This window comes from Engraulis encrasicolus, chromosome 7 (genome assembly GCF_034702125.1).
Source record: "Engraulis encrasicolus isolate BLACKSEA-1 chromosome 7, IST_EnEncr_1.0, whole genome shotgun sequence".
NCBI classification, from domain to species: Eukaryota; Metazoa; Chordata; class Actinopteri; order Clupeiformes; family Engraulidae; genus Engraulis; species Engraulis encrasicolus.
In genome coordinates this window covers 57,253,861-57,268,987 of record NC_085863.1, presented here as the reverse complement: position 1 = coordinate 57,268,987, position 15,127 = coordinate 57,253,861, and the positions used below count along the sequence as shown (strand labels likewise).

At 40.6% G+C, this 15,127-nt stretch overlaps 1 protein-coding gene across 1 annotated transcript in view; it reads right to left on the bottom strand.

Moving 5' to 3' along the window:
* aifm1 (apoptosis inducing factor mitochondrion associated 1) overlaps positions 1-15,127 on the bottom strand; it is a 59,401-nt gene that overhangs the window by 11,773 nt on the left and 32,501 nt on the right. The window contains exons 5-12 of the mRNA XM_063202279.1: positions 14,775-14,882; positions 12,153-12,551; positions 11,830-11,892; positions 11,660-11,728; positions 11,429-11,515; positions 10,432-10,616; positions 5,607-5,741; positions 4,217-4,267 (exon numbers count right to left, since the gene is read on the bottom strand). Of these exons, the coding sequence (XP_063058349.1) occupies positions 4,217-4,267; positions 5,607-5,741; positions 10,432-10,616; positions 11,429-11,515; positions 11,660-11,728; positions 11,830-11,892; positions 12,153-12,551; positions 14,775-14,882 (1,097 nt within the window). The remainder of the gene's footprint in view (positions 1-4,216; positions 4,268-5,606; positions 5,742-10,431; positions 10,617-11,428; positions 11,516-11,659; positions 11,729-11,829; positions 11,893-12,152; positions 12,552-14,774; positions 14,883-15,127) is intronic.

Here is a 15,127-nt window from a genome sequence, read left to right as displayed (position 1 = left end):
TGTCTTGGCAGACCTGCACTGGTTACCTGTCTCATACAGAATCGACTTTAAGATTCTGCTCACAGTATTTAAAGCATTAAATGGACTTGCCCCTAGCTATATCTCAGACATGCTCTCTTTTTATGCCCCTGCTCGAGCTCTCAGGTCCACTGATGCCAAGCTGCTAAGGACCCCCACCCCCCCGCAGAAGAAGATCGACGACGCCGCGTTTGCCTGCTATGCGCCCAAGAGATGGAACGCCCTCCCCATCGAGATCCGATCAGCCACCTCCGTCGACTCCTTCAAGAAGCAGCTGAAGACCCACCTCTTCATCCTTGCCAACTCCTAGCTGCCAAGGCATCATAGTGTCCCAGCTGCCGCAGCGCCCTTACTACTCGCAACCAGCCGCTCGAAATTAACTTTTTTCCTTTGTGTCCCGCAATGGTCCCGGATTCCACTTTGTATTGTCCCGAATGTAACCAGAAGTGTCCCCATTTTTTTCGCGCCTAAATAAGCGGTAAATTATGTCCACGTTCAATTTCATGTGTGACTTTTTTTTTTTTTTGCAGTGCAACTGTGAATTCAGGTTTTTAAGAAAAAAACTAGGGTGTGTTAAATCATGAACATCTGTGCCTTGTATAGCAAAATGCCTTGAGTAACCGTGCACATTTCGTTTTTCAAGAATATATGAGCATGGCGATATGAGGAAATCTGCATTCAATGACATATTTGTCTATTGCAGCCAGCCTGTTACTCTGTTGTAACCTAGAAAAAAACAGCTTTCATTTAGTCTACTACATAGGCCTATCAATAACAATTCAGTGTCTGTTTAGCTTTAGTTAAAAAGTGGCAATAACCTAGTCTGACTTTGGCCACCGGTTGTGATGGGCATGCCGGTGGAAGATAGCCAGGCCGTGCCCTCCTAGTGATGCAACAGCTTCAGCCAGTCTCGAAGATATGTGAAAGTCGATGACAATCAGGCTAGGTGGAAGAAGATGCGGTAGGTTTTTGGGCCGCATTAGGAGTACGACAACGCATTGCAAGACGTTTCCTTTCCGCTTTTAATTCACATGACATTGACATCAAGACAATTTGATGACCTAAAAATAAATGCACAAGAGAAAAACTACGACCGCACACTTAGGCCTACCTCACTTTCGAGAAAGAGAGGGAGGGGAGAGGGAGAAAGAGAGGGATTGGAGAGAAACAAGCGCTGGCAATGCTGTAATATTGAAGCGCGTTCTTCGAGCTTGTAATCAATGAAGTCAAGATGGACTTTTCCCCTTTTCAATTAGACCTTGGCTACTAGGCATTTCTGCGTTTACCAGCACAGAAACATTCATTCTGTCTTCATTTCCAGCCATTTGAATGAAACTGCTTGACGTTCTTGGCTAACAACTACCCCTGTTAGCTTGCTTGCCGTTTCCCTAACTATTTGTTACTGGAAAGTCATTTACAGGCAGTTTCTGATATGTATGAATGAGGGTTAATCTACTTAGAGCCAGCTCGCGTTCTGGTGTTTTGGGCGGACGCGACAGGTGGCAACAGACAACTGCGCATTGTTTGGGGCTGTTGCTTTGCTTACCTGAAATATTAGCAAAACCGAACTCCATTCATCTCACAGGTCACAGCTTAACCATGTCTACTGGAATATATCCTTGTTGGCTTGCAAAATCAACAATCCAGAGCCCGTTTTCCCTGAGAGCATTTCTAGTTCAGGGTGAAATGGCATAACCAACGGGAAAACCTCTCAGCAGCAGTCCGAAGAACAACGCGCTTGCAGTCGCAGCTGCGAAATCTTAATCAACATTCTAAAATACAATGCGGAGGGTTATCAGAAAGTTTTCTTTTGCTATTTTAGCTGATGCTGTTGAGTTAATGTCCCTGTGTAATGGATTTGCAAATATAATAGCCTACTTTTAGAATCTTTTCATTTATATTTTTGGACGGTCCCGGCATTGTCCCAGAAATGAGAACTTTGTGTCCCCGGGACGCCGGGACACCGTTAATTTCGAGCGCTGAGGGGGCTCCCCTAGGTGGCCGCTGGTCTCTGCCTGAGGTTTCTTCCTGACTATAGGGGGTCTTTTTTTCTCAGACCTCATTGAGCTTTTTTTCCCCCCTTACAAACTATGAATCAAGCGAAAGGGAGTTTTTCCTCACCCCTGATGCCACCAGGGGCCGCACCTGAGCGCCCAATCTCTGTGTGACTATCTATGACTTATGATAGGCCCAGCCACTATGGACCTTACACATCTAAGAATCCTATTCCTAACCTACGTTGACCTTATGACTCTACATTCTCTGTCTATCTCTTCTTCCTCTGCCTTCCTGCTTTTTCTGCCTCTCCTCTATACCTCTCCTTTTAAATCTATCTCTAACAATGTTTTTTTTCCCATTTGTTAAGCACTTTGAGTTACATGCCTTGTATGACACAGTGCTATACAAATACAATTATTATTATTAATTATTATTATTATTAAGGCTGTAACGATATTGCACCGAACCGAGGGATCGCGGTATGCAGACCCACAAACCCCTATCGCGAACCTTCCTCGCAGAACCGCGATGCGCCATTTCAAAGCTGTTACCTCAGTTTAGAAAACACCAGGCTACATGCAGAAAGAGTTCGCATATGCGATTTAAAAATACAAGTAGAAAAAGGGCACACACGTGTGAGAAACACTTCTCTTCTCTAACCCCTTCCCCTTATAAAATGCTGCGTCCAACCAGCACCTGCATTTGTTGTTATCCATTGCCTGAGCAAACTCCGCGAGACGAATAGAATAACTTGCGCAAACATCGAAAGGTGAAGCATAGAAATGAACTACAGACCAAGAAGGCTTTTACAAACGTGTCAAGATTTTTTGATTTATGCATGCGCGATAGAGAGCGCGAGAGAGAGAGAGCGCGAGAGAGAGAGAGAGAGAGAGAGAGAGCGAGAGCGAGATGCTCCGTCTGCCCAAATTCATAAAAGCAGCGTGAAATCGCTAGTAAGGGAGGTGCCAGAAGTTGGACGAACGTTGAGGTCGATAGGCAAAATATTAGGCAGCATTATTTCTTCCCCGCATGAATATGTTACAAGTGATTGATGCGCCGATGTGTGCTGAGTGATTGATGGAGCGGAGCAGAGAGAGAGAGAGAGAGCGCGAAATGCTCCGCCTTCCCAAATTCATAAACTAGCCTGAAATCGCTAGTAAGGGAGCTGCCCGAAGTTGGACAAGCGTTGAGGTTGATTAGGATATTCTATTAGGCAGCATTATTTTTCCCCCGCATGAATATGTTACTACAGATTGTAAAATTACTGTCTGCCTTGGGAAAACGTGCTCCACTTCAGCCTTTGCATTCATTCTCCCTCTTGACAAAATGTCAAAAGGACAACATGTGTATTGCGTAGCAGTGAGAACATAAAGGTTCATTCCGAGTTTTGATTGTAGCCTACATGTTATGGGCGTGCCATACCCTCCTGACTACCAGGGGGAAAAAAGTTCACAAATTTTTGTTTTGTTTTTTTTTATTCCCCAATTGTTTAAAGGCAAAACATTAGACTGCCAACATTTTTTTCAAAATTTATTTTTTTATTTTAAAGATTTTGTGTGTCCATTACAGTGGACATTGGAAAGCCGTACATTGATAGCAATTAAGGTACATTTTCAATCAATCTGAATGAAAGAGCACAACAATCAGCTTAATAATTAGTAAATTTGAGCATTCATGAGTTTAAAATGACTGTTTTATTGGTTTATGGTTCGGACTAGATGTGTCTGTGATCATTATCATTCATGCAGGTCATCTTGAGTCAAAGCAATTTTGTTTTAAGCAGCTGGACTTGCTGTTGAAGGTTGAATGCCATGTCGTCCCTCAACTGAAGAGTTTCACCAGAATTGACTAATTTTATAGTTCTGATGTGGGAAAGAGGGGTTATTTTGTCTGGAACCAACATGTGTTCATGTCTATAGGATTAATTTAGTCTTCCTTTCATTTTTGGTTTAAATATTGTCCTGCAAAGTTCAGACACATCAGAGTCATGCACCACTGTGGATGGCAACTGCATCAATAGGGAACATTCTGATTGTTCTGATTCTACTTTTCTTGCTTGAAATGAATCCTAAGAGGTCTCTGAATCTTCAGCATCTTCCTCAGACATCACATCTGGGATTATTTAGCAATAATGTGCTCTAATAAATAGTGTCTCTCCTTCTGATTCTGATACTGACTTCCTGATTTGAAAAATACTAACAAAATGGAAGATGTCACTACCAATGTCCACTTTGGAGGACTTCTTTAACACCTAAATATGGGAATCAAACAATGTTACATTAGTTTAGAAATGGTTTTATGCTTGAACTAACATGTAAAGATGATTTTTAAAGAAAATAATTGCCCACTTTAAAGTATTATGCATTTATTTTCCTTTTAACCAAAAGCGGCCTATTTTTAATGGACACCATTTTCCTTGCAAATAAACAGAACCTTCCCAAAACCCCACCCCTACAAACGTGGTATCATTTGAAAGCTCTGAATGTCTTCTTTAGAGACATTCAGAGAGTTGGCTCAGTAGTGTGTATGGGGTGGGAGATATTGTCATTTACAAATGTCCTCTAGAGAGCACAAAAATGAACTGCTGATAGTCAGGAGGATACAGCATGTTTTCTGACGACATAGGCCTATGACCAGTCTCGTTTTCAGGCAATGTTTGGATATTAATGTTTGTTTGATAAAGTGAGACAGTTGACTTGTTAATAGGCCACTTACTGGCACCCAGACCTTTCTCTCTCTGTCTCTCTCACACGATCATCATCTCGGCATATGATCTAAGCCTATTAATAATTAGCCTATTTTTCCATGGTAATAATATCCCTTTTTTCATTGTGATGTGTTTTGATGTCAACACCTGGGGAACAGGTTGCAGTGGTACCTGCTACACCATTTAGGCCTAGTAGACCTACAAAATTAATGTAAGCAGGTAAATCCAAAAAGTAATTAATTAAAAAGTGTATATATATATATATATATATATATATATATATATATATATATATATATATATATATAATATATACATACATATATTATTCTTTTAAAAAATGTATTTATTTATTTATTTTTATTATTATTATTATTTTTCTCTGAAATCGTGGGGCGTATCGAACCGTGGGTCACATATCATGATACAAACCGAATCGTGTGTTGGGTGTATTCGTTACAGCCCTAGTGTTGTTGGCCCCAAACTTTGGAATTCTCTCCCACTGTCACTTCGTCAGTGTTCTACACTGTCTACTTTTAAATCTAAGCTGAAGACACACCTTTTCACATCTGCTTTTCAACTTCACTGACAGGCACTTCCACTTAATTTTAATTATCAGTTTATTTTTTTATTTTACATATTATTTTTCCCCTCATTTTTATTTTATTTTCAAATGCATTCTACTTCTTTTTCTTATTTTGAAACATTTATTTTTATTGTACTTTTATTTCTATTTTATTTTTGCATTTTAATTACTCTCCTATTGTTAATTCACTGAGGCTTTGTTGTACTTTCCCTACTGTCATGTATTTGTTTTGATTGTGAAGTGTCCTTGGGTATTTTGAAAGGCGCTCAAAAATAAAATGTATTATTATTAAATCACCAACCTTCGTTCTTTGCCATTCCACTGTTTGAAGCGTAGCGTCTCTTTTGTCTCTGGGTCATCTGAGAACCACAGCTCTTTGGAGAGAGGTGGTCGCATGTATGGTATATCTGGCTCGTCTGTGATGATCAGCACCTGGGAATAGATATTTGGGGTGTGTTCAAAATATCAGTCTCTTCTCGATACACGCATCGATAAGGAGGTGTCAGCATTGATATTTCATGTGCAACAAACAATTAGTTTAACAAGTTGCTGAAACTGCATCTGACAGTTGCTCCTTGCGATGCAGTAGGCCAACAGCTTTGTGAAGGCCGTGTTTTACATACAATACAGTGTAACTGTTGCTCTACAGAAAAACAAAAAAATAACATTTGATTATACATATGTCTGTTATCTTAAAAATGTAAATAAGGAATAAAAACTATTTTAAAAAATACATAAGGTTATCGTATCACGACCCCTGCATCGGGATATGTATTGTATCCTGAAATTGATGCCAATACCCACCCCTATGTCCTAAGAAAATAAAAGTTTTGTTCCAGTTGATTGACAGGTTAGGTCATGGGTCGGTCGGATTTTTTTTTTTTTTTTTTTCGTTTTATGTCAGAACCCCCAACTCTCCACATGCCTAAGATTTTGTCAAAAACAATGTTGAACAATGCCGGGGACGATAGTAGAGGGAGGCTCTCCATACATATCCGCTTATATTCTGGCTCTGGGAGCATGGTAAAGCTAAACTGAAATAAAATGAGCCTTAAAGAAGATATGAAACGAATTATAATTGTTGGGAATCTTACAGTTTTTGTTGCTGATTACAAAAGTTCCAAGCTTTGTGATTAAAACGAGATATTGTGTGTGCAACAATTTATCCGGGAGGTCATGTTAAACGTGCTCAAAAAGAGCAATATTTTGTCCAGTAGTGAGAATTTACTGTCTTATGCGTGACGTCATACGGTTGACACAGTCCAACTCCGAACCCACAAAGTTATAGTAGTCAATGGCGGCATCTATGGCTAGTAAATCAAAGCACAAGTGGAAAATATTGTGTTGGTGGCGGTCCAAATGGTGCAGGTTGCAACAAGTACTAGCTTCACTGAAGGCATCTCTCTGCACAAGTTTCCTAACGTCAAAATACTGGAACGGATGCTGACAAAGTGAAGGCAAAACAGCGCCGTAGTGTACAGAGGCATAGGCTTGATTTTTTAAGTGACCTTAACATCATTGTGCCCGGACATTTCCACCCCTCCTGTTGTGAAGACCGTGGAGACCGTGGACATGGTTGGAAATAGGAGACTTCTAGACCAGGGATTCTTAAAGGGACACTGTGCAGGAAATGGTCAAAAAAGGAACTGCAACTATGCTGCTCATTGAAACTGGGTTGCCTATTTATAAATAGGCATGAAAGTTTACTGAGTAATAAACTAATATTTTCTAATATGGCCTAAGTACAGTAATTTTTGCAGCTAAAAATGGCTATTTTTGGAAATTCAAAATGGCGGACCATGGAGAAGATCCCCCTTTTCCTGTATGAAAAATGCAATTTTCCCAGTCATAATGAATAGAGATGCTCCGATCACCATTTTTTGGCCCGATCACCGATACCGATCACCAAAAATCTTTGTCGAGTCGGTCGCTTTGTGGAAAGCAGCACTTCAGAGAGAACAAGACCCCTCCGCTCTGCGTCGGGGTCTAAAGATTCTCTCTGTCGTGCTGCTATTCCACGGTAGCGACCTTCTCGCCGAACGTTAACCCTTACTTATTGAATACCATTTCTGCCCATAAACCAATCAATCTTAATTTACACATGTCGCTTTCACAATGTAGGCCTATTATTAGGCTATTATTATTATTATTATTATTATTATTATTATGATTATTATTATCTTTCAGCTATTTCAGACTAGTGTTGGTAATATAGCCTACAAGTAAGTCTACAGTATTAATCAATTTATAAGTTATTGCATATAATTACTAAACTATTTAAGATTGAATTGAAACTGAAACATTACATCAAATAGGCCTAGTCTTCTTCATACGAGAAAAAAGCCTGTCGCTTTAAATGAGCAGCCTCGTGAGGAGAGCCCCTCCCCTCTCTGTCACCGTCCACAGCTGCACTGCTCCGCTACCGTTCTGAGTCTGAGCTCTCTCCCTCTTCCCTCATCTGTCGCCGTTTGGCGTTTCAGAGACTATCAAACTAATCCACTGACTGTCAATTACAACTTTGAAAACAATAACGTTGCCATGTTTGTGCGGACAACGTGAAGTTGTCGTATGCTGACCGAGGCAACTACACAGGTTATAACGTAAAATGGCTAACTGGCGAGGAGTAGTCAATCGCAAATTACATTGTAACTGAAACACTTGAGATTCTACATACACAAAACAAGAAAAAAAAACTTCACTTGAAAGAACAGGCAACACGCACAACACAGCGTGTCTGCGAGGAAAGCTCTTTCTCTGTAACACTGTCATAGATTGTAGAATTCCCTGCACAGACTCATTGAGTTTCACCGTCCACTCTCCCTCTATTGCTGTTTGGTGTTGCAGCGACTACAAACTAATGAACTGGCTGTCAATTAGGCTACAACTTTAAAAACAATACCGTTGATGTTTGTTTTGGAAACGTTTAGTTGTTGCGTGCTGAGCTGACTGACAACTTCCATACAGGCTGTAACTCAAAATAGCGAACATGGCGAGACTGACATGTCATTCGCAAATTATAAGCGTCATGTAGGCCTAAACGGTGCATGGATCGGAAATTCAGATCATTGTTGATGCAGATATGATTATATATGGTGAAAATGAAGGAGGGAATTCCAAAAAGTTAGGCCTACAGACAAGCAAAGATGCCTTCTTTTGGTGCAGCAGCTGTGCAGAGCCAGCACCTAGCCTACATGCAGCGCCAGGTGTAAAAGAAAAATGGTTGCGTGAGGAATTTAATATCTCTGGATCGTTTTTTTGATCGGCACGCTTTTCCGATCACCGATCAGGCTATTTTTGGCCATTATCGGCCGATCATGATCGGCTGCCGAGCAATCGGAGCACCTCTAATGATGAATATTTAGAATTTTATGGTGGTGGTAAGTATTCATGAAAAAGGTAACATTAGTGAATGGGTAGCATGAATTCTGGAAATAAACAACTAAAAATCTCACACAGTGTCCCTTTAACCTTTTTGACGTCGAGGCCCATTTTTTCCAGTGCACAGTGTCCCGGGGCCCATATTACCCATGTTGTTATATTGCATTATATTAGGTTTAAATTATAAATAAATAGTTTATTACTTTTTCCACAAGGAATAGCCCTATATTAATTTATGCTTATGTTAATCTCATTTAATCTCACTCATAAAATCCACTCACAGTTAAGCAAATCAGAGTCATTGACACATTTGAATGCCTCTCTGACAGCTCAAAGTTCGTGACAGCTCTTGACTTGCGCTTTTGCAATGAATTTGCTGATCGTAAATTCAAGACACTTTTCTATACTTCTAAGTGGAAACGCAGCGCGGGAACAACAGAAGGGATAAAGATTCAGTAACTAGAATTATTTTTTGTAGCCGAACCGTTGAACACCTATTTCTTACTACTAAAATGCGAGGATCAGGGCTCAAAATTAACCTTTTCCACCACCAGCCAATTTGGCATTTGACATTTTTTCTTACCAGCCAAACAGAAGTTCAACGAGCCATTTTTTTTATCTCGCCAAAATAAACTATGCGTTAGGCTAGTTCTTTTAATATATATATATATATATATATATATATAGATAGATATATATATATAGATAGATATATAGATATATATGGTCATTTTGTTCAACTATTTCTACAACACTATAGGCCTGCATATTATATGCCTACATAATAAGCATATTAAAGGCTAGGCCTATATATTTTTTTAATTATTTTTTAACTTCTGCTTTATTTTTTACTTTCATTACTTAGGCCTAATCAATTTCATTAGTTTTTATTCAACTCCTCCGAAAACAGTGAATCACATCACACAAGCCACTCACATAACAGACCTTTAACCCATTGACGCCCAACTATGAATAGCAGGTGTGCTGAAGGATACATACGTCCCTGCTAGGCTACATTAGCAGGATAGCAGTATGCTATTTTGATGCTATTCCTCTATGCCATTGCATTGTAGCACCCTAGTACTAACAAGGGTCTTGGACAATGCGCTGTGGGTCGAGGCTGTGTTTAGTTACGACTCCATGGCCGTAGGTCGTGGAGTTATCGATTTATGTAATGAAATCGCCCGTCTATTCAAGCACGAACCCTTTTGACCCTTTAGAAATGTGTGTTGGTCAAGATAAGGTCCACCATGATTATATATGTGGCAACGTCATCTAATTAGCATATATTTGCATAAATTAATGAAAAATAATGAAACCGATATTATATTAGCTATGTTATGTAGGTAAGTTATGCTAATATAATGGAATAGCTACGATAAGTAGCATGTGATAAGGAAGGAACACTGATGAGACTCAGTGATTTTTTGTCAGACATACCGGTCAGAAAACCGTTGCCATGGTAACAGCAACAATGATAAACCTAATCTTTTAGTACTAAATTGTAGCCAACTAAAGTGTAGGAAAATCCACCAAGTTTCTTAGTCATAGTTTAAGTCGTAAAGGAATTATATGACCTCAAAGTTCCACTTTTATGTCTTTAGTTTCTTTCTACTGTTTTACTTCTTATTTCTACAGTTGTTTTATCATGCTACCATTTTAAATTCTGCACTGTAAAGTGTCCTTGTGTACTTGCACTACAAAATCCTACTACTACTACTACTATTATTTAACACTTGCTCACCCTGGCCCCTGGATCCCTCGCTCGAATGGACCGAGCTGCCGCAAAGGAGGCAGTGCCTCCACCAATCAGAAGGTAGGGAGAGTGTTCCGGAACATGGATGACAACAGCCTCCGTGGGGGTAGCAGGCGCTGCTGAAGCTGCGGTTTCCGAGACAACTGGCGTCTCAGAGGCGGGGGCTGGACTTGCTGGTGACGATTGAGAGTACAGCAGAGAGTGGGGAACAGAAAAGTAAACAGAATTAACAGGGAAAGCTGAAACTTATCGCCAGGGACACGAGTATGCGAATATGGCCAGGTGAAGCGGACTTCGCCATTGGTTCCTATGAGGGAAGTGAAGAGCGGCGAAGGCAAGCAATCAGGGGTGAAACAAAGTGGGCAAGTTTAATATTAAGCAAATGCGGAGCAAATTCTGCCTGCAGCGGCCAATCATATCAACAAAAGAAATGTTTCAACTGATTTGATGTGCCGCAACGACCGTGACCGTTGAGCTCTCAGAATGAAACCCTGAATTTCGTCTCTCTTCACTTCACTCCTTTCGCACGCATGTGCCCCAACGCATTTCTTTGTGGCCGTCACTTCATGAGTGCTCCTGTCCTCTGTCTCTGTAACTTTGAAGGGGAAAAGTTTAACCATGTGTAAGCGATTAGCTTTAACTTTACCATCCTTCAGCAACACGGACCTTGGCAAAAGTGAAAAGTGTGCAAAAGTTCAAATAATTCCTCAACATGTTTTGAGAAATTCACAGTTTCAGCGAATTAACAATTATCCGTACCCTTGAAACTACAAGGAAAGAAAATAAACCAACATCCATCCAGCAATATGTGATCGCATCACATAGCATATTACCATTAGCAGTATTTTATATTGTCCTTGTCGGTCGACATAATAAAACACTACAAATGAGACTTTGAGGAGAAAGGAGTTGTGTGCGTTTTATGAATTCAACGTTTTAAATGATGGTTTACTTCCCATGCTGCGTCGGCAGCTAGGGCCCTTACCACTTTCAGCCACAGGAGATGATATCTGTTCGCCAGACACCGTAGCAGCAGGCGTGCTTTGATCTACAACGACCGCTGTCGCCTCAGCTAGTAGTTGGGTTGGGGGTTGCCCATAGTGATTGAAGAGAAGAGAAAATATTTTTAAGTAAAAAAAAAAACGGTGAATTGAAATTCCACAGTTAATCCATACAAGCGTATGAAAACGACTAAATTTCCAACCACTGCGCTTACCAATTTCTACTACCGTGGGCAAGACGGAGGATTCACTTGGTTCTGTTGAGGGCGTTTCCAATTCTGGTTCTGGTCAACGGAGGGAGGTTGCAACGTGGTTATCATTTAGGTAAAAACAACTTTGGCTCAGGACAAAACTGATTTATTTCTTGAATTTCATTTAACCTTACCAGTGGTCTCACTTGGAGATACTGAGGACTCGGCTGGGGTTTCACTGGCTTCTGGTATTGGTACTGTTATTGGTTAACACAACAATAACAAAGTCTGTTGACTGCTGTACTGAGAGTCTGCTATTGGTTAAACATACAATATATCTGTACACTGCATATATGGTTACAGTTAAGGGGACAGGCTTGAGTAAGCATTTCCAAACCCATTGTTAATTATAAGTACTATTAAATGACCACACATAAAGACAGAAAATCTAGATAAGATACGAAAATAAAAGTCAGGGTCCTCAAAATAATCCTTCAATCTTCATTTGGTTTCTTACCACTCGTCTCAGCCTGTGCACTTGACTGTGCAGCAGATTCCATGACAGTTTCAGATTCCGTGCTTCCAGATTTGGATTCCGATTCCAACTCTGCTCCTCCCTGCGTGGCTTCACCAACACTTTCTAATGCTTCTTTTCCTGCAGTAGGTTCTGGAATGACTAGTGTGGAGTCCTCCAATACTTCAGAGGTTGCCGATTCAGAAGGGTTTTGTTCTTCTGAAGGAACTTCTGGTTCTCCCGCAGAAGGGACTTCCGTTTCAGTAGAAGGAACTTCAGGTTCTGTTGAAGGGACTTCAGGTTCTGCTGAAGGGGCTTCCGGTTCTGCTGAAGGGGCTTCCGGTTCTGCTGAAGGGGCTTCCGGTTCTGTTGAAGGGACGTCTGCTTGTGTTGAAGTTGCTTCTGTTTAAATCAAAAGGATTTTCGACTGAAGATGTTGTGGTCATTGTGTGTGTGTGTGTGTGTGTGTGTGTGTGTGTGTGTGTGTGTGTGTGTGTGTGTGTGTGTGTGTGTGTGTGTGTGTGTGTGTGTGTGTGTGTCTGAGTGTGTGTGTGTGTGTGTGTGTGTGTGTGTGTGTGTGTGTGTGTGTGTGTGTGTGTGTGTGTGTGTGTGTGTGTGTGTGTGTGTGTGTCTGTGTGTGTGTGTCTGTGCGTGTGTCTGTGTGTCTGTCTGTCTGTGTGTGTGTGTGTGTGTCTGTCTGTCTGTCTGTCTGTGTGTGTGTGTGTGTGTGTGTGTGTGTGTGTGTGTGTGTGTGTGTGTGTGTGTCTGTCTGTCTGTCTGTCTGTCTGTCTGTCTGTCTGTCTGTCTGTCTGTCTGTCTGTCTGTCTGTCTGTCTGTCTGTCTGTCTGTCTGTCTGTCTGTCTGTCTGTCTGTCTGTGTGTCTGTGTGTCTGTGTGTCTGTGTTCCATTCAAGCTCAGATCTCATCTTCAGATCATTCTACCAGCTGCAATTCTTCAAACAGTATGCAGTAGTAGTAGTAGATGCAGGGGGCTAAACATTCCAAAATGCTTCAAAATTGAACATGATTTTTTTTTTTGGGTCATCTTATTTTATGCGACCCCCGCCCTGAAAACTTTTTTTCATTCGCCCCTCCTGGTACTGAAGTTGAACGGTACTACTCCAATCTAATTCTATGAAGTAAAACTGGGACCTTCGCAACTTCTTGGCTTTGGTTAATTCTTACTCTCTGCAGCAGTAGATGGTTGTCCTGACAACTCATCTGAAATTCTAGGAGACTGTGAGGAATGAATACAGGCGTTCAAATGAAGGGTCTTGATACTTCTCTCAAAAAAATTTTTAGACGGCTCAAGTCAAAAGTTGGAATAAGTGTTGAAGAAAACACAAGCTTAAAACAAAACAAGACATACATGCAACAACATGCAGGGCATGGTGAAGATGAGAGGTCAATGATGACCTTTGAAAGGACAAAAATTAACGTTTCAAAATAAGCGACGACAGGCGATCCAATGTTTGGTTTGAAGAATGCACAAGTAATTCAGCGTTTGAACGCTTCAGTCACATAAACTCTAACAAACCAATAAAAGTGAATTGGTAATGAAATGAACACACATCAAAGCAATCTACAAACCAATTAAAAATGTTCGAACACAGTAAATGTTTGTGGACATAAATTGGTATGCAAAGGTTTGGACACCCCTTCTGAAAATCTCTGGACTAATTTGTATTTTGAAGTTAGAAGATGCCAGCTAATTTTAACACATGCATAGCCTTATGAAAAAGACAAACATTGCAGGAGACTTGCAACTGGTAATCACTGGTCCAACTTCTACGAAAATTTCAGCTGTTAAATCTCAGCGCAAGACTCTTCAAAGAATAGCCTACCAGACATCTACCTAGGCTCTATCTTAGCTAACCCCTTCAAAAGTACAATGATTTTGATCAGCATAAATATAAAAGGCTAAATAAATATGGTTTATTCAATTATTTATTTGCAGCCTTCCCTATTCAGAGACAATACAGAACCTAGTAAAATTCAGGGGGAGCCCCCAACGTGATGTCATAATCGCATTCTATCTAAGAATTTTGGTCAACCTGCAACCCCACCTTTAAGTATCATTAAAACTATGAAAGCAGTGGAAAGGGCAGTTCCTCTGAATGAGATTGATAACTAAACCGGAGACACCTTGACACAACCATGCTTATTCTTCACTTCTGATCACATAAACTGGCAAGCTAGCCGCTGTGTTCTCATATTCATTGTTGTTCGTCTCTTGACAGCTAATCCACTCAGGGTTGACCTAACTTTTGCATACCATTGTATGTGATGAGATTTTGGTATGGAAAACTTCAGAAAAATGTCAATAATGAGACAATGTCCAAGACAAGTATAGGCGCAGGAATGAATGAAAAAAGGTAAGATGTGATGAAGGACATTCACTTAAAAAGAACACTGTAAGTAGCATGCAAGAAGAAATAAAGTAGTTAAACGTTACACGTGCATACACGTTAAAGCAGCATGCAAGCCCACTCCAAGTGCTCTAGTGAACGTCTAGATTGTGAGTGAGTCCCTTTTTGTGTCAAAACACAGACGCTCAACAACACTAAGGATCTGGGAGATGCAGGACGGTTCTGATCAAAGACTACAGAACTCATTTCATAGAAACCTGAGGTGAGTTCAGCTGGCGATTCCAGAACTGGAGAAGATTCCTCTACGGGTGTGTCACCGATGACCTCCTCAGCCAAGGGAGGCTCCCTTTTCTCCTCAGCAAGTTCTTTCATCACGAAGAGAGACCACATGTAAAATCAATATAGAAAGCATCTTGCACAATTATAACTGATCCAGTCTACCAAGAATGAATCGGTCCATAACTTTTATTCCCGATATTGTCCACTGGAAACCTGAAATCTTCAATAAATATGGAAAAGGGTATGTCCATACCAGAAGGATTGAGTTGCCAGATCGATTGATGAAAGTGGTTCAGGGATCATTACTCAAACATTCTAATGTCGTACTGAA